The sequence below is a fragment of the Sceloporus occidentalis genome, unplaced genomic scaffold (assembly GCF_023333645.1).
Source record: "Sceloporus occidentalis isolate IW3139 unplaced genomic scaffold, rSceOcc1.0.p SCAF_16, whole genome shotgun sequence".
Classification (NCBI taxonomy): domain Eukaryota; kingdom Metazoa; phylum Chordata; class Lepidosauria; order Squamata; family Phrynosomatidae; genus Sceloporus; species Sceloporus occidentalis.
Window position 1 is genome coordinate 3,730,508 of NW_028316996.1, and position 19,553 is coordinate 3,750,060.

Genomic DNA, 19,553 nt, shown 5'->3' on the forward strand with positions numbered 1-19,553 from the left:
TTTTTGTAGTTGGGTAATTTCTGTTTGAGTTCAGACAGTCTTTATTCAAAGGGACAGTGTAGACTTTTTGATGCACCAAATGACTTGTCAAAAGACCACATCTCTTCAGAAGAGATCAGACTGAATGTTTATGACAAGGATACATCAACTGGGGAGATCCTGGCTCGCTGCTCCAAGCATGCCTGTAGCACTATGAATACATCATTGCCGACAGACTGCCTACATCAAACTTTTTCATGGCCATTCCAGTGAAAGTCAACTGAAAAACACTGATCTTCACACGTTTTACTTTTTAAATGGAAACAGCTGGTAAGGATAAGGAGCTTCTGGAGGCACAGCTGTTGTGTATAGGTACGATCTGCTTGTGACTAGCAGAACACAAAAGTTTCAATGCGGGAACTTAAAAACAGATAATGTGTTATGTGTGAAAAAAGTTCTGGTGAAAACTAGTAAATGTGAAGCATTCAACAATAGACTTCCATTGGCTTCCATTTTGCACTAATATAATTATTTACACATAGCCTGCAAAGTTTATTATAGGGATTCTTAGGACCAGACTATGAAACAATGCAGAACATCATACATTTCCAATACTGATCTGGGATTCCCCATTTATTGAGTTGGTTTTAAAGCTTCAGTTAAAATAATAAGGTTTGTGAAATCTGATAATTCTATATAATTCGATATAATATGATCCTGGTTGCATACCAAAGAGTTAGTCTGTTTTACCAGCATTTAAACATATATTTTTAAACTATTATGAATTTTGCCCAGACACAAGGAGGCCCAATTGAAAAAAATAGTGCTAATGTCAGTGTGAAAATAAATTGCAGAGACATATACTGTACAATCAACAGCTATCTATTTCAGTAAAGTATATCCCGCAGCTCTCCATCTGCTTAATGTCCCCCAAGCCTAAGCAGTTCTATACACTTTTCCTATACCCCTATGTGACTTTGGCCAGATGTCCCCGCAACAAGGCATACATTTTCATACATAACACAATGTTCTTGTTATTGGTTGGTGAGTTTTATATGTATTTCTAAATGTGTTTATTACACTCTTTACAATAGTTTTAACTGTAATTTTGCCACATATATCTACTATACATACAAATGATCAACTTGTAGACTTCTATCAGGGTTTAAGGTCAGTGCCAACAGTGACATCTACTGGTGCGTCCTTAAATGAAGTCCAATATCAAAAGTATAATATGATTCCTGAAGACCTTGCATGATTAGCTTTATAAAACCATATATGGTGGAGCTTAATAAAGCTTTTCCCATTAGTATTTCAAACAGAATGTTAATTAAATTAAGAGCGCATTGGTCATAAAGGGAAAACACTGAGTATGAGATAATTCCTGAGTACAAATTCATGGACATCCTCCATAAAGGCTTCATGGGGGGATTATGCAAACAATTTTTCAGTTTATGTGAAAGCAGCCTGCCAGTTATATAGCAATAAAGCACTCCTGGCCAAAATTATTGAATGAGGCAAAATTTTACATGATTTAATAACTATTTTTGGAAAGTTATTCAACAATCCTAGGATTGCTGCATTTAGTTATTAAAGTGATAGCACCTGGCAGAATAGGTGGAAAAGTACCTTTAATTGCAATTAAAATGCATATATATCTGGCACCATCAGTATATATTCATCGTCTTTCAATATAACATCTATAGAGACCTGGAAAAATTATTGTTCACAATGTAAGCAAATATAGCGTGTGCCCATTTTAAGCATGGTCTCCCATGTATGCTACAATAGCTTGCAATCCCTTTTCAAAGGGGAAAGAGCGTAAGTGGAATTAGCAGACTGGTCTAGCTTCAGGGTGCCTTCTGGTCGCTTGACTGCCAACATTTAAGTCATCCAAAGAAAAAAAAGAGCTAACCTACGCGGACTGGATCGTTTTACCGAGGTGAATTCTACACAGGAGCAAAAACAGAGATGAAATATTAAAGAATCCCTATCACTTGATTGAGAGCTGCTGCTTATCCTCTGCATGACTTCAACCATGAAAAGGGTTTGCAGGGATCCCTGGGAGAATTGCTTGTTCGAGACAACATGTACAAAATAGCAAAAAACCCACAAATCTGACAGATTTTAGCAACAGATTACCGACGCATTTTAAATGTTCTTTGAATGAAATCACTAGCATTAACACCTACTCGCTAATCAATTGGTGTCAGCAGAATTCTGGGAAGCTGCGCTGGAGGCTCAAACATATCATCCAGACAATCAATTAAGGAAGTCAGGTGAGAAAAATTATGCAATGATCAGATGTGTCAATTGGAATATAATGTCTGCTGGAAAAAATACTGTAGCAGCAATGCCCGTGAAATGCAAGAGAGCCAACTATTAGAGCAATTTTTGGAAGTAAAAATGAGTTACTGCAACTATTTATAGCAAATCACACGATTCTATTGGCTTTCAGTGTTTCTATTAGAGTTCAATATAATAAAGCTATATTTTAATGGATTCCATATTAACTTTCTATAATATTTAGAAAAAAGGTAGCTAGCAAGAGTTGCAGTTTCATCTCCATTTAAAGTTCTAATTATATGGTATACACATACTAACACCATACACTAATACACACACTCATGCTAATGCTATATAACACCATACACGCTAGCAACACACACTCTGGCTAACACTTTACTTATATAAAATTACACACTCTAACACTATGGACACATACACACTGACTCTGACACTAAAGTATACACACACACTGACTCCAGCACTATAAATATCCACACCGACACCAACGCACCTTGTATTTTTTTTTTATTTTTTTTTTAAGTTTGCATTTTTCCTACAAGAGTGAGAGACTTATTAACTTAGTGAATTTAGGTGGAGCAATCTTTGTTAACTTTGTGTTCTAAAGGGCCAAACACAAACAGCTTCAGAATAGCCTGGATGGCCCTGTATAAAGCTTAGTTAAATCAGTGTGATTTCTTGTCAACTCATTTTGCAAGGCAAGTTCAGCCCTTCTTGCAGGAGAAATTTACCATGGACAGCCCTTTGTGTGTTATACAGAGTGAATCTCCTGCAAACTCCACTCAACGTTTAATAAATAAACCCAATAGAACAAAATAAAACAGGAAAAAAAATATTCCATTAAAAGGCTCTTAACACCAATATGCTTACAGGTTTTAAGCTATTTTTTATTTAATTTATAAATTCGACGATTCCTATGAAGTCCCCAAAACGAGGCCAGACACACACACAAATCAGACCAAAACAAAGCAAAAAAATGAATTTTCGTTCAACATTCGTGGGTCCACATTCACTAACTCTCTGTTTTCCTACCTTCTCTGATGACCACTTTTGCATTTTCTTCTTCTCCCCTCTCTTCAATCTTCTTTTTTCGTCTGCATCTCTGTGGAAATAACCTGGCAACTCCCGCTAAAATAGCAATGCCGCAGTGACGTCCTCCACGATGCTCCAATCGGGAAAGGGGACGTAATCGAAAGCGCCAACTGAGGGAAATATGGCGGTGCTTGCAGTAATCTCCTATCCCAATCGTGTGATCAGGGGAGAGGACGTCACAGGAAGCACCACCATACTGCCCTCAGTTCACGCAAGGACAAAACAAGAGGGATACGATACAGTAGGAAAGGATGAGTCAATCGAGTCAAGATGATCTGTAGACGTTATTGGTCTGTCAGATGGCTTGACTAGGATGATGTCTGAGACTGTTAGGGTGGAAGGTTGTACGCTTCCCAGAAAAAGCAGGTTTTCAGAGAGCTTTTGTCTCATATGAGGGAGAAAGTCCGACGGAACAAGGAAGGGAATTCTAGAGACGGGATACAGCACGGGTGAAATCTTGAATATGTGAGTGGGTCGAGGTAATGATGTCAGGAGAGAGATGCTGGCCGTGAGTGGAACAAAGAGGGTGATTAGGGCTGTATTTGGATAGAAGGGTAGCGATATAGGGGGTGCAGAGTTGTTAAGGGCTCTGTAGGTTAGGGTCAGAAGTTTGAATTGGATTTTGGAGGGTATGGGGAGCCAATGGAGCGATTGAAACAGTGGAGCAGCACATGAGGAACGGTGACGGAGATAGATTAAAGAAAGATTAATCTAGCTGCTGTGTTGAGGGTGGATTGGAGTGGTGAAAGGCAGGAGAGGGAAGAACAGAATGCATTATTTGTTGATGAGGCTGCATGGGATACTGGAGTTTTCCTTTAAAAAATACTTCTAAAATAGCAAGACTATGGAAGTATATCCATACTCAATGGCAATGGTGAACAAGCCTATGCATTCATTGTTTTAATTCTCTGAAGATCACAAGTATCAACATTTCTCAAGGGATTAAATAACACACTTTATGTGTTTGAGCACAAATAAATAAAACCATGAGAGAAGTCACTCATGTTTTCAACAGATTGTGCTCTAGTTCTTACTTTATTATATGTGTTTTAGAAACCCACAGAAATAATGTTATTTGGCTAAATTACTTTATTTGGGTTCATCGACTTTATCAGATCCACCTTTAATCCCTACAAAGTTTTAATTTAACTTGCAACTAGAAGTTTTTCTAGAAATGAAAAGCTGTGTAAACCAGCTCTGAGATGGATGTCTAAACACAAAGTAATTTTCACAATACTACAAAGCCAAAAGTTCTGCTGACTACTTTACATGTAGTTTCAGGTCTGCCATATACGTAGCTTCGTTTATATCTGAGGAAGAAACCTGAGGTCCCAACAGCTTATGAGAGATCTCTTTTTCTATGCTGGCCCACTTTGACTAAAAACTCTGTATTTACAGCTTTGGAGCCTATACCATTTGACATGACAGTAACTTCTTTTACTTTTAGGTTTTACTTTTTTCAGAAATGTGCCCCTCCACTTTAAAATGTTCTATGTGCAACACTATGGAGAGCTGCCTTCCATCCCTATGACCTGGCCACCATGCGAATATCATGGACATCTTGCCTCTGAGTGACTACATAAAATAGAAGCTTCTCCCACTCCATTGCCTTCTTGTTGCATTGGTGGCCAGGGCCATTAATAAGTATAACATCATTAGGAAGCAATGAATAGAGCAATGTGTGTTACCTATGCCATAGAGCTTCTCCTCCCTCACACACCTCAACTACATGGCATAGCCAAACATGAATTAAAGGTGTCCACATGGGGACACCTGCATTGAGGGGCATGACTAAAGATGGAAGGGAAAAACATGTGCGATGGGCCAGGCCCGGAGTCATAAATGAACAGAGCCAGAGACATGGTCACCCACCGGCCATATATGAAGAGCCACCATTCAGTGTTCATCTGCAGAGCATTGTAAGGTGGCCACGTGGGAGCTGTATTGTTGCAGCACACACTTCCATCTATTCTACAGCTCCCTGGGAAGGTCTGTGGATATCTCCCCAACCTGTCCATGATCTCCAATAATTACAACGGCACTTCCTGGCCTCCCACACAGTTATGGCAAGACACAAGTAAATATATATCCCAAACTGATTAATTATGAGGACTATACGTATGTATGTACCCACATATTTATACATGAGAATATTTTTCCCCTTCAAGTGTCCCTTACCCTGTGGCATTTTATGAAAGTAGTTTACATTTCCTTCTAATTACTCTGTGACTACTCTGAACAAGTCTAGAAAATCCTTAGCTCGCTGCCTTGGATACATATATGGAATCAACTTTCCGCACGGAGTCTCCTCTCACAAAAGAATAGAGACATCTGGTATTGTTACTTTTTATTATCATAAACTAATTTAAAATATTTAACAGCCAGGGTTCACCTGAAAATCTTCAGAGCTCTAGTCACTAGCAAGCCAAAGTCTTCTGCTACCTTCCACTAGATCTGAATGGTTGACATTCTCCGCTTCCGCAAACAATCAGACTGTATTAAAATAACTGTACACTGATAATGCCAGGAACATGACAAATTACAGGCCGGGAGTGAGATACCAAAAGGTTCACAAGCCAAGCCCATTTGCAAGTAAATTATATTGTGTAGAGGTGGTGTGCTCAATGCATGACAAACTGAAGCAATTTCAGCGGTGTCTGAGGATCTAGGTTAGATTCCTGCGATGTCGGCTGAGGTTCGTTTCCACAATTGTGCAGAGTTCCCAGATCTGAATCACTGGGGGCTCCAAAGGGCTTTACTTGACAAGCCACAAATAATTACAGTGCACTCTTTCCATTTTACTTTATTATGTTCTACCTCTTATCTGCAGGCTTTGGGCACTTGCGTACAAGAAGGGTCGGTTCTATTTTGACCACAACCACAACATAACATTGCTCTTTTGCTGATATCATTAATAAAAAGTAGGCCCCGCCGTCAAAACATACATATATATTTTATCAGGTATAGTTCATTGTGCGTACTGAGAAAATGGAGAGGTGGGTGACTAGGAGCTGAGCCCAATGGTCTTTATGATTGAAAAATTATAAGGGCAAGCTCCTGTTCATCTGTTCTATTCAGGTTCTGCAAGCTTTGAATTACTGTAAAAGCACATTTGAAAAACGAGACATAAAATTTTTCGTCGGACAGAAGAAAAACATCACCTGCTAATATAAGTAAAAAGGTATCCCGTGGCTGTATGTGTAAGAGTTTAGATAAATAGATTACAGCTCTTATCAACCTCGTAGAACATTAGGAAAAATAACCTTAGTATTCTAATTTAGGTAGAAGGGCTAATCCAATAGAAAATGACAGACGGGATGGTCCAAATGGTTCTTATCTGCTGTCAGAGTCTGTGTTTCTAGAGACAGGCAAACATACTTTAAAATTTAACCTAGTGGCTACTGCTGATTTGGTGGTCAGCTGGGAAGGAAAAGGTATACATTACTCAACACAACATCAATCACTGTCTATATGCTGGATCTGTAGCAGGGTGTCTCGGCACAGATCACCCTCATGCGCTGACCCTCTCTAATTCCAGTGTCTGCAGAGACTGTCTTCCTCTCTCACGTACCCAAACAAGAGATGCTAGAGACTGGACATAAGGGTATTGGCCATCTGGCCCATGTACAACTGTCTCTGCAAGGTGAGGCTGACACCACCACAAGGATTCTCATTAAGCGATTAAGGATATGCTTCATAGAATATAGCATTCTGATTTTTTGTAATAATTACATTTACTCTATGCTTAACACACATCTCCTGTTCTATTTCATAATACTAGGGATGAATTTAGGAGCCAGGCAGTAATATTTACAAGAAAACTTGGTTTCTGTAAAGTTTTTGGCATTTTATATTAATAGGAAAGATATCTCGAATGATGTTTTTTTCTACATGTTAAATTCAGCAGAGTAGATGGAGAAGCACCTTTAAGTTTCTAGTTTCTACTTAAGGCAAGTGATTTAATTTTTTAGAATACATATTAAAGTACCTTAATATGCATTCTTCTTTAGCGAGACTGGCAGGGAAGCCAATTTGTAATATGCAGCTTTGACATCATACCCTTACCATCTAAAAGTAAGGTGGAAGATAAATATCATAACAGAATTGTACCCTGATCAGAAGCATCGCAGAGCTGAAACAAAATTTTATAAAAACTCACAATCAAAAATCAGTATTGGAGCAACTGTATTAATAGTTTTCGACTTGAATCCATACATGCGTCCTGTATCCTTGGGCTGCTCATTAGAAGAAAACTGCATGTTAAACAGATGACCAGTGCTATTTGTGGAGACAAATTCTTCTCTGTTGACACACGGGTCAGAGGGTCAAGATCTCCTCTAATTCAAACTAACAAGAAGACATGTTAATGTTTGTGATTAAGCAAGTAGACTGAGGACAGCTATTGACACATTCTGCTCGTCTCCACTTCTATGGTTGACCTTGCGTTTGGACTAGTTTTTTGCAGACACGTTGCCAATGGCAGTTACTGAGCACCGACACAAGCTACGCTAGTGATCAGCAATCCTGAACATCCACTTTGCTTTGTTTAATCTTCTATTAGTGTTTTCCCCAATGCTGCTAGCTATATTTGCTTCCATTTTCACCATTAATCTTCTTCACTCCACAAATGTGTCTACACCGAGTAAAATGACTTTTTTAAAGCCAGCAAGGCTGCTATTTTAACGTGTTTTTATTTGGAACTACATACAGTGGTGTACTTTGGTTGGGCAAAGCCAAAATGGCTTATTCCTCAACCACCGTCATCTCTATTAAGCACAGGGGTATGATGTAATACCCCAACACTGGCTCAAAAAGGATGACCAGCACCAAGTAAGGTTACTATGGAGGCTGTGTCGTCTAGACCTCTAGGTTACAAGGGACATCTCTGATCTCCCCAACCAGCACATTAAGCGTTAGTATGATAATCCAATAGGCAATCTGCCCCAGCAGAGGGCTTCGGATCCCTGCACATACCTGTACAAACAAAACCATAAAACTTTAAGCTCACAGAATTAGCAGCAAGAAAATAAAAATACCTGAACAGAACATTACAACCTGCTCCTGGTTAACATGGCAGTCAACGCTTCCTTATATTGATGCCTGTGGGAAGACTTGTGAAAGACACACTATGTGTTAGAAACAAGTCCATTCTCACCATAAGCCTCTTGCACTCAATATCAAGGGTCTGGGTGAGTTAGGGCAGTGATGTCAAACAAGGACTCCTTGGCCAGCAAAAAGGCAAGTTCTGTGGATATCCCAGCTTGTTGGTACAGGCAACTCAATCACCAAGATACAAATTGATTCAATTGCTCATTTTTAAAAGGAATATGCAGAGTTCCTGGTCTGTTTCTGACCTTGAGACCTGGACATCAACAACTATGAATTAGTAGACAGTTATTTTACACTTAAAGAGCCCAGACACCATACAGCAGTACTATCAATACCCTCCTAATGGAAGGCCAGTATTTTAGATTTACCACTCATGACACATTTCTCACAAGCCAACATTTAACCTGTACTCATGCTTCAAATAAATGTCCTGCCACTTTCAGTGATATAGGACTTTAGCTGAGGTGTGTTTAGGCCTAGACCCAGAGCAAGACTCAGAGACTCAAGTGATAGACTACACAAAAGAGTTCTTTTGGCACAGATATCTGTCTCTTGTTTCCTCTCTATTCCATCCAAAGAAGATACCTCTAAAGGCCAATGGCATATGCCCTGGGCACTCCAAAACACATTTGGGAATTGAGATTCAACATTGATATAAGAAAAAGTAATACTTACGCATTTTAAATTTACAAATGTTACTGAGGCAATTTATTTATTGGACACAAAGTTGCCTCTAACAGCTGCCCAGGACCATTTCTAATATTATACATTGATGTTCAAATGCAAGTGAATAATAACATAATAGCCAATAATCACATATGTAGAAATTGTCGACAAGAGCATAGTTAATGCAATTAGAAGGTCAATAAGTGATTAGTATACGGCTTGTGTGACCTCCGTGTGATAAATGGGTAGCCCCTTGACTTGCTGGGTCATCAGAAATCAAACCCTAAGGTAATTTATGCTGTATTGTATCTCAGTCCACATACAGAATGGCTTTCTGGTATTGACACATGGGGAATATTTAAATGATAACCAGCAATCATGTGCATCGCTTTGAGGTTGAATTATCCCCAATGGTCATTGTCTTTAAGAGTTGCTATTAAACTGTTGCTATTTGCACTTATTAAACATGTTCAATGGTCAAGATGTTAACATCACAAAGGTCACGTGGAAACACACCCAAGCCCCATTATGTTACATCTCTGTTCAACTAAATATCCTTGTGGCTGCTAGTATGTATATATGTAAGGTATGGGGGAGGGCCGAAATACCGCGTAGCGAGCAGTGTTCTACCTTGTGCCCCACCTTGGCCGTCCTGTACGGTTTCCTTTTAGCGCTGGACTTCCTTGAGCAGATAGCCGAACACAGAATACACGCGCAGCCACATGCAGAAATGCCTGTCTAGTCGTAATTCAGGGTGTGCACCCAACAATGCGCACACACTTTGCCTTTATCATAAACATACGTGCGCACATTCCTAACATACTACAGGCCTCTACAAGCTGTTCAGCTAAAAACAAAATAATCTTTCTTATGCCAAAAACAGCATAAGGAACTATAAACATCGGCCAGAGCATGCCTGTCTTCCAAGTGAACAAACGGATGTTTTAACCATTGTTGAATTCTTTTCGAGACATTACCCTTGTCCCCTAAACAAGTGTTACTGATTTTCCACCTGTCAGGGCAGGTGAATCAGAAGCTTCTCATCTATTTTCTCTCGTTCCTCCGAGAACCCTCATTCTCTAATGGACTCGAACGTTACACATTCTGCAATAATGTAATGCCAAGTGGCACGGCTAGAGAGACAGACTTCACCTTAACCATTTAAGCGGATAAACTCATCTTATGTAAATTCACTTAATAACTGCTTTTATAGGGGGACACTAATTCCCAGATTTGTTCTTACAGGATATCTCCCGACAATTCAAATGGCCAAAAAGGGAAACATTACCTTAGCTGTTGTGGTTAATGCGTGATCAGTGAGTTGGGTTTTACTGAGACATTAATTGTAACTTTGTGACTAGTTTTTAGTTATTTATGTAATTTAACAAGGCACACAGAAAAAGAACACAATTTGTAAACTTTAATCCCTTAATGACAAAGCCCGTACATGTACAGGTTCAAAATGCATCGGTTTAGGGACCGCCCATTGTGCTTAAGGGGTTAATGTTTATATATGCAATATTGTGTTCTTATTGTGTTCGAGAACACTGTGATACAAATTCAGAGAACATTCTGAGCATCTAGAAAAGAGGCACATCATATACCTTCTACCCACTTTCATGCCGGAATGAAGTATGAAGAATGTGTCTAAACAGGCATAATCCTCTTTTGTCATAATTTTGGCTAATAAACAAAAGATTGGCTGAAAATGTGGTTAATGCACCCTATTTGGATTGAAAGAAGAACATAAAATAAAGTAGATATAAGTATGCGGTCCAGTCAGAAAGATGTTAGTTTAAATTACTAAGATTTAACATGTAATTCTACCAATAATAGAAAAATAAAAATTAACATGTTACTAACGAAAATTCGTATTGTATATTTGTATGGACCCTAAATCATGCACGAGGCAAGAAATCTAAAACTGTCTATTTTTAGCAATGGTGTCCTAAATGGCCTTTTCTCCTCCAAACCTAGGTAGCCATTTCAGTAATTGTCTAGATCCTTGTTGTTTATGCTAAAAATAAATACATAAAAAGGGTATTGACAGAAAAGACAAATCTGCCCTGAGAGTCTAACCATAACATGTATGTTTTCCCCTTAATTGCCAGTTTACACTCACTACTTCAGACATTATAATTAGCACTTGTAAAATATATACACTCATTTGCATAAACATCTAGTAAACGTCTGTTTGTATACTGCAAGAAAATGATACTTAGTAGGGGCTAATTACCTTCCAACAACATGTAGCTTTGGCTGACAGCACCGTTTTCAACAACATTTCAGCCACAATATAATATCCAAATAAACCATGAAACAATAGGAAAAGCTTATAAAGGGACAGTTTAATGAAGAATACATAATAAAGTCATATTCAATTACTTTTATATACATTCTTTATGTGTGCATATAAATAAACGGCAGGTATGGGGAGGGGGGATTGGATGAGAGTCCAGAAGCCTCTCCTGATTTGAGTTCTTCCACTCAGAGGTCAGCGTAAGCTGCAGCCAGCATCAGGTAAGAAACTCACTGTGTATGTATGTGACTGTTGTTGTCTGAGACTGCTCATGTCTGGTAATGGAGGGGGTTATAATTGTCTGAGACTGCTCATGTCTGGATATGGAAGTGGTTAATTGTCTGAGACTGCTCATGTCTGGTAATGGAAGGGGTTAATTGTCTGAGACTGCTCATGTCTGGTAATGGAAGGGGTTAATTGTCTGAGACTGCTCATGTCTGGTAATGGAGGGGGTTAATTGTCTGAGACAATAGCAGAAATAAAATGTGGTCACCCTAGCCCTCACTGGTAGTCTCACGCGACGCTTTGATGACATCTTTTCCCCCAAACGGCCTCCGTGCCACATCTTTGCGCTAAACGTGCTTGACGTTGCCGCCATATGGCTTGTCTGCACCATCTTTGCCACCAAAAAACATAAGTAGAAGAGAACGTCCTGGTGGTCTAGAGGGAGGGCCTAGACATTTTTTTCTCTAAATAAATGATAATCACGTACTATATTGAAATGATGCAGATCCAGAGCTGCACTTCACCATCGCTAACTACACTCCCCTTAAGAAGCGGCTGTGGCTGATGGCTGAAGCAGCCCATCAATGAGAGGAAAGCGCTCCCATTACAAATGGTGGAAATGTCTTGTCTCCTTGAACTCTTCCGCAAGCCAGTGTTGACTAGTAGCGGAGATCATGTGTTCCAACAAATGCATCCCCTTTAAGCCAAGGAGCAGGGAAAAAGAGCAAATGCACAGTGAAAAACGTTAATTTAACGGGGACATTCGCCCATCGTATGCACTAAAGTTCATATTATGGTCAGAGAGTCCAATTAAATTAGGCGCTTATTGCGATAACATCTTCTATTATATTAATCCTTTCAAGACTGGGGGTTCCATACCCTAAAGCACAGAGGTTTTTTTGTCATTTTTGCCATATGTTTGTTAACAATGATTTGACGAACCCACACAATTTATAAATCTTTTTGTTCAGGACATGTAGGCCCTTCTTTTTAAAATAATAGAAATACATAAAAATTAATTATTAGTGATTTTTTTTTAGAAAGAACAAAACTTTTCTCCCTCTCTTCCCTCTGATCTGTCTGTGCTGATCAGACTGTGGTCAGCAAGCAGGGCTATATAGCCCTACATTGCTAACAGCAAGAGTTGGGATCAACAAGAAGGGAAGCAATCAGAGATTCCATCTGGGTCTCTCCTGTCCTCCAGTGAATTTCTGATGGGTATCAGCATTGACACCTACTGGGAGGGAATGCCTGATTACATGCTCAGGCATTCCTTATATAACAGTGTACCAGCGCTAATGCTGAACCCCATTACATATGAATGGTCGTCAGGAAGCCAGCAATGCTGCCCTGTAGCAGCAGGGAGATGTCCCTGCGGCTGCAACAAATTGATGACCCACAGGTACATCCTAGCAGCAAAATCCCCCCATGCAGTTGCAAAACAGACATTTGATGCATAGGATGGATTGTCCCTTCAATATTTTTCTAGGATAGCTTTATGCACACTCCAAGCTTACATGAATTGCTATACTGTGTGTGTCTGTCTGTACTGCTTCCACCCAAAGTCTACTCCAGGTATTTACTACCCTTTTTATAAAGCTTAATTTTTCACATAAGCTCTCAATCTTGCCTCCTTCAAATTTAAATCATGCTCTCTATTTCTGGCACTCATCTTGGAGTTAATTTAACCGCTGACATATTTGAATGTCCAATTATTTAAGCAATGTTCTCCATATAGGGTAGTCTTAAAAAAGGTCTCACCAGCGATCTTTAAATGGACATGTGAGATTTCATTGTAATGGTGCAAAGCCCTAAAATATATTTAGAACATAAAGGCATGCAAGAACATCTTTCGGTTCCCAATGATGCAGAGAAAGATCTAATGCTGGATGGGGTTGCAAGGTTGGCTTTTTCATACCAGCTGGAAAGGCACCCATGCCTAAAAGCCATAAGGTTTGTAAATTACATAGAACCCGATAAGATTTCTGGTTTCTTTACATTTTTTAACTCCAATAACTAAAGAATACAATCACTGATTTGCTTGTGATAAAATGTACAATAGATGCAAATACGCAATCCATGGAAACACAATGAGCATTGTGCAGAAATACTTGGCAATTAACCCAACACCAGTTGCATTACATGGAAAAACAATCGTCCCATTTATTCTGATTTATCAGTCATCGGCCTCATCTTAGATTCAGGATAAACATTACGTGCATGTTTAAATTCCATCATTGATTTAATCTCTACCACTTCTGTTTTGGAGTCTGTTCCACTTATCTACCGCCCTCCAAGTAAACAAGAACTTTTTTCCACTACATCTATATCTCATAATTACTCCTAATTCCTCTCTTCCGTTGTTATTGACAGACCAGTGCCACCAATGCTATATTCTACCTTGGGATTTTTGTCCCAAGTGCGTCGTTTTACATTTATCAACATTAAACTGCAGCTGCCGCACTCTTCTAGCTTCCTTAAATCACTTGACTTATTCCATCACAAGTATCTACCCTGTTGCCGACCTATCTATCATCAGCCAAAAGACATACCATGCCATTAAGACCTTCTGTAATATTACTAATAAAAATATTAAAAAGTACTGATCCCTGAGGTACCCCACAACTGACAAGCCCTTCCTCTGAATAAATAACATTAACTGCCATTAACTTCCACCTCCAGTCAACCAACCATTGCCTTCTTCATTCAAACCTAAACCCTGATAATGATTTACGAGTGTTTTTTGGGGTACAGCATTAAATGTCCCCTTACGAAAAAATTACTGCAGTTTTTCTGAAGTAATACTGCAGTTTTTTGGACATGAAAAAACTGCAATACTGCACTTTTACTGCAGTATTACTGCACATTTACTGCAGTTTTACTGCATTTGTACTTCACTGTACTGCAGTTTTACTGCAGTTATTTTTGTACGGAAGTACAAATGCAATAAAGCTGCAGTACATTGAAGTACAACTGTAGGTTTGCAGTATAAAAAAAAAAGTGCACGGAATGTGCAGTAATACTGCAGTACAGTGAAGTACAAGTGCAGTAAATGTGCAGTAATACTGCAGTATTGCACTTTTTTCATGTCCAAAAAACTGCAGTATTACTTCAGAAAAACTGCAGTAATTTTTTGTAAGGGCCTTACCGACAACTGGGTAGGAGCAGTTCTTTAAAGCAAAAAGAAGTTAAAAACATAGAAAGAAGTTGTTCCAGAGCTGGTATTGTGCTGTGTCTGAAATTCTGAAACCAGGAGTCATGCTAGTGACAGCATAGTCATCTGGGAATGGGGAACACGAATAACCCTATTGCTATATATCAGAGCAACGTGAATAATAATAATAATAAATATTATCATATACCAGACTGTGAAGCAAAACAAAAGAGCCATTTTATTCATTACAGATGGGGGCTAAAAAAAAAAAAGACTTCTAAGGATATTATTATTATTATATTTTATTTATATAGTGCCAACAATTTACGCAGCGCTTCTTACAATACATAGATTCAAGGGATATGACAAGACGAGAATCGACAGAATAAGACAAACCGATACATTAGGTGGAGAGATATTCACCGGCATGTGAATTAGCAAGACAATAATGGGGGGGGACCTAAGAAGGTGGTTATAAGGAACATCACACGCATTCCACATTGGGCTATGATCAGCGCTATGGAATATAGAAGCGACAGGCTTCGGCAGCAGAGAAGAACCATTCAGCCCGTCCGGTCAGCACATCTTTCCTGATGGAAGGACTCTTAATCAGTACTTGGTCTCGTCTTAGATTCAGAATCGCTTTATGCCCATTCCATGCATGTTTAAATTCCCTCACTTTAATAGCCTCTACCACTTCTGATGGGAGACTGTTCCATTTATCTACAACCCTTGCAGTAAAGTAAAACTTCCTGCGCCCTGTTGCATTAGTGTGTGGGGGAACTTGCCAGGGGCAGATAAAGGGGTCTGCAGGAGGGCACAGGTGCCCACCACAAGGTGAGTCAGAGTCACTGATGTGTAGGGGGCATTTGCTGCAATCTCTGCCGCCTGCTGCATGTAACAGGGGTAAGAGAAGCTGCCTTTACTCTGTATTATCACATCTTCTCTGCAAGCCATGTATAAGGGACATGCGAGGTGACCTTAAATGTCCTCTTTTTTTCATTGATCTTAAAATAAATTGCTTATGTCGCTGATGAATTCTATTATATTGTTTGTTTAGGAGAATTAGGATAATGAGCTCGCCCCACCCGGCCGATTGATGAGCAGCATTATAATGAAGCTCCATGTCTGCTGGGTGGAAGCAGACATCCTAAACTTCAGGGGTTGGCAGCCACGGTGTTATTCGGTGTGACAAGCCGATGACATAACAGTCTGCTTCTCGGCCATGTATTAATAATGCCATTATTTCTGTGCTTTATTCCCCGACAATTAAGCGTGTTATACATGTACCTGGGTGTTCAGATGCGTTACTATGGAATGTGTGCATATAATCCGTCCGTCCCCGCCCCTTTCCCTACCGTGTACCCCCTTTCCAGATCGTTGTCCTCGTAGCGGAATGAGGGGATATAAACCTCCATCGCGTCGATCCGCCGGTACCGAAGCACGGGGAGGGGGGACTGGGGGAATAGTGGGTGGCGGCCAATGGAATGTCTCCCCGTGACGTCACTGTGTGTACAGACGAGCATTGAGCGGCACCGCGCCAGGGAAACGCTGAGTACGGAGAAGCCGCTGTCACGTGACGCGTCATCTGATTCTCCCTGCCTGGATGGAGTGGGAGGCTGACGATGCAAGAGTGAGGGGAGCGTTAATAATGTACAAATGAAGCGAAGTATGAGACACGTGACAGTAGTGATGGGACGCTGTGTGATGTGGGACGGTAACCCGCAGGAGGAGCGCTGTTTGTAGGTCAAAGATCGCTAATCACATTCGCTAGATTCTCGAATTTTCTAATATCTTTCAGAACTACACTCCAGTTCTCATCTCTTGTGTTGGGAGTTCCTTGAGTAGATCGCACAACATAAGAGCGCATCTTGGTACTAAATGGGCTTTTCTCCTCCAAACCGAGGTAGCAAACTTCTAGATCCCTGTTGTCTATGCTAAAAATTAATACAGAAAAGGGGTATAAACAGAAAAGACAAATCTGCCCTGAGTCTAACCATAACATGTATGTTTTTTTTTCATTAATTGCCAGTTTACATTCACTACTTCACACATTATAAATTACTACTTATATGCTGCAAGCAAATTATGGCCGGAGAGGCGGTTTAAATCATGCGCATAATGTCCCTATATCTCTTCAATTTCCCCCAATTTTCTTTGCTGCTGTCACAGTGAGTCACGCAACCCCACATTAGGTGGCCACATTCTGTTCCTGGACCAGAGGGTGGTCTCGCAGTGAGTGGCACTCGGAGCTTGGTGGATGCCAGGTGAATACTACCTACCGGAATGTTTAGTGCCTGCTGTAAAGTTTGGTGGAGGAGGGATAATGGTCTGGGGCTAGTTTTCACAATTCTCCCTAAGCTTTCTAGTTTCCAGACTTATTAGGGCCGACACAGGCGAAGCTTTCTGTAACATTACAATAAAGGCATAGTCCCTCTCTGCGGTGAAAAGGTTTCTCCTCGGCAAACGTGCGGTGCCGATTTGCATTGGTTCCGAAGGTCTACGCAGCAAATGCAGGCAATCTAGGCCTCCAAGTCAGACAGCAAATTTTTCAGATGGTCAAACAGTGCATTAGGGAAGAATGCCACTAATGTCTCATTATTCCAGGAGACTTCAGCAGCCAAGCGTCGAAGATTCAATGGCATAATTGGATAAAGAATGGGAACCTTAGTGGAGAGAGAAGAGACTGAAAGAGGCAGTATGGCTTCAGGTGGGCATGTCAAACTCTTGCCTGAAGGTAGTTGACCAGATGGATATTATGTTGCCAGAATGGAGTCATCCAAGGTAAAGTTCTGTCAGTGAGTAGTGACATGACATACCCTACTCAGGATGTGTCAGATGGGAACAGATGAGGAGACAAAATTAATGGAGTACAAGGAGGTAGACATAGGGTTGGAGACAACATTGGTTCTGGCTGAGGAGGAGCCGAGGCCACCACTGGTGGCTGGACATGAGTCGGATCAGTTCTGGCTAGTAGCAACTGGCGTTTTCAATTTTGACCTCGCAAGCAGACATCTTTTGGATCTCTGTGGGATCCATAGGTGGCCCTAGTACTGTAAGGACACCCTTTTTAGCAGGATAGGCTGAAAGGTCAGCGCTATAAGTGCTGGACTCAGCAGCAAAACAGAAAGTAGAGGCCCAATTGCTAGACAATAGACAAAGTCAAAAAGATGGCTGGATCAGAACCAGAAGAACTCTTTCATAATGCCAAATCAAATAAACAGCAATCAGGGTCAGGACAAGGTTCACAATAAATCACAAAAACAATGCAGGAACACCACAGGAGTGTTACACCAACCTAGGGCAACAAGATACTTAATATATGCCAAAAAAAGGCCACAGGTCACATGAGGCCAGCCAGAGGTTAATGATGTCATACCTGATTGCCCACTTAACAGGGTAGCAGACATGCGTTGAGGAAGCCCACTACCTCGGAAGACCCCGTGGGATATCACGGGAGGTGATCTGGCAAATGGCGTGGAGGAGCCCCAGGACAGAGGTAAGTCATGACAAATAATATTAAGTATTTGTGGTAATTTGAATATTGTATGCCCAGGTATTTTACATTCTACTTGTTTTTCTCTACAGTCAATGATTACACTTTCTGGGTTTCTTCTTCCCTTGGAGGTCTTACCTTTGGGGGTGGTCCACACCTTGTTCACACTATAGCAGAGGACTTTCCTATGCACCCTTTGTGTGTCTATACACACAGAATACCATAACAGGCCTGCTTAATATTCGTTGTGAAAGCACTCAGTTTGTCTATGTGTTTAAACACTACTTGGCGGCATATCACGTTATTAGATAGCTTCGCCTCCTGCACATCATGTGAATACTTTCATGCACAGTGACATGTATCTGGTTCTAAATAGAACATAGGTTCAAGTCCAGTTTGGATTTCTATTTTTAATTTTGTCTTTCTATTTTTGTATAGACAGCTCACTGTAATGAAAGTCGATCTGGCTGCAGATTTATTCCAGTGAAGGGAGAGACTCATAATTACTTAAAACAAAATACAAAAGTATATCTTCTCAAGAATACCTAAAGAAAAATATTTTCATTCAAATACACAAACGCGTATATATCAAGCCATTCAAACCCACTGTCCTGCTGCTTAGCTATATCTGCTCTCTTACTCTGAGGCTTCTCCCCAGATATGCATCCTCAGAGCGACACAAATATCTTCGGCACTCCTGGGATGCTGGAACACACGTAGCACCTTCGATAATATACAGATGACAATAGCCCTCGGCCCATAAGCATTTAAGCCTTTAAATAAACATTTTCGTCTGCAAATGGAAACAAAAAGGCCGTAGCTAAAAGCTATTTGTTTTCATTGCAAAGATTCAGTTTTCTATAAATCTCACATTTATGTAGACTTACCACGTGAGTGAAATACGCGCTTGTGTATACCTCATAGACACGATTTGGACTCAAAATTGCAAACAAAATTGCAGTACATCTAATACACCCCCATCTGCTCTTTCAATAGTCCTGAAACATCGGAAATGTTTGCATAGTATGTCAGACTTAAAGGGGCGCTCCTGCCATCCTATGCACTTTATTGCATACGATAGCCAGTCCCTTTAAATATACACCTGTGTGTACCCACGATACATTTTCAAAAGAAAGGTGTGGGGGGCGGGAAACATTCCTCCTTAAGGTAAATAATTTATAAAATGATTAAAATGACGTCACAAGGAATATACCTTTATTATAATA

At 40.2% G+C, this 19,553-nt stretch overlaps 1 protein-coding gene across 1 annotated transcript in view; it reads right to left on the bottom strand.

The window, feature by feature from the left end:
• LOC149302951 (sorting nexin-24-like) overlaps positions 1–16,249 on the bottom strand; it is a 55,582-nt gene extending 39,333 nt beyond the window's left edge. Inside the window, exon 1 of the mRNA XM_089481911.1 lies at positions 16,190–16,249. Within this exon, the coding sequence (XP_089338037.1) occupies positions 16,190–16,249 (60 nt within the window). The remainder of the gene's footprint in view (positions 1–16,189) is intronic.
• Between the last annotated feature and the right edge of the window lie 3,304 nt (positions 16,250–19,553).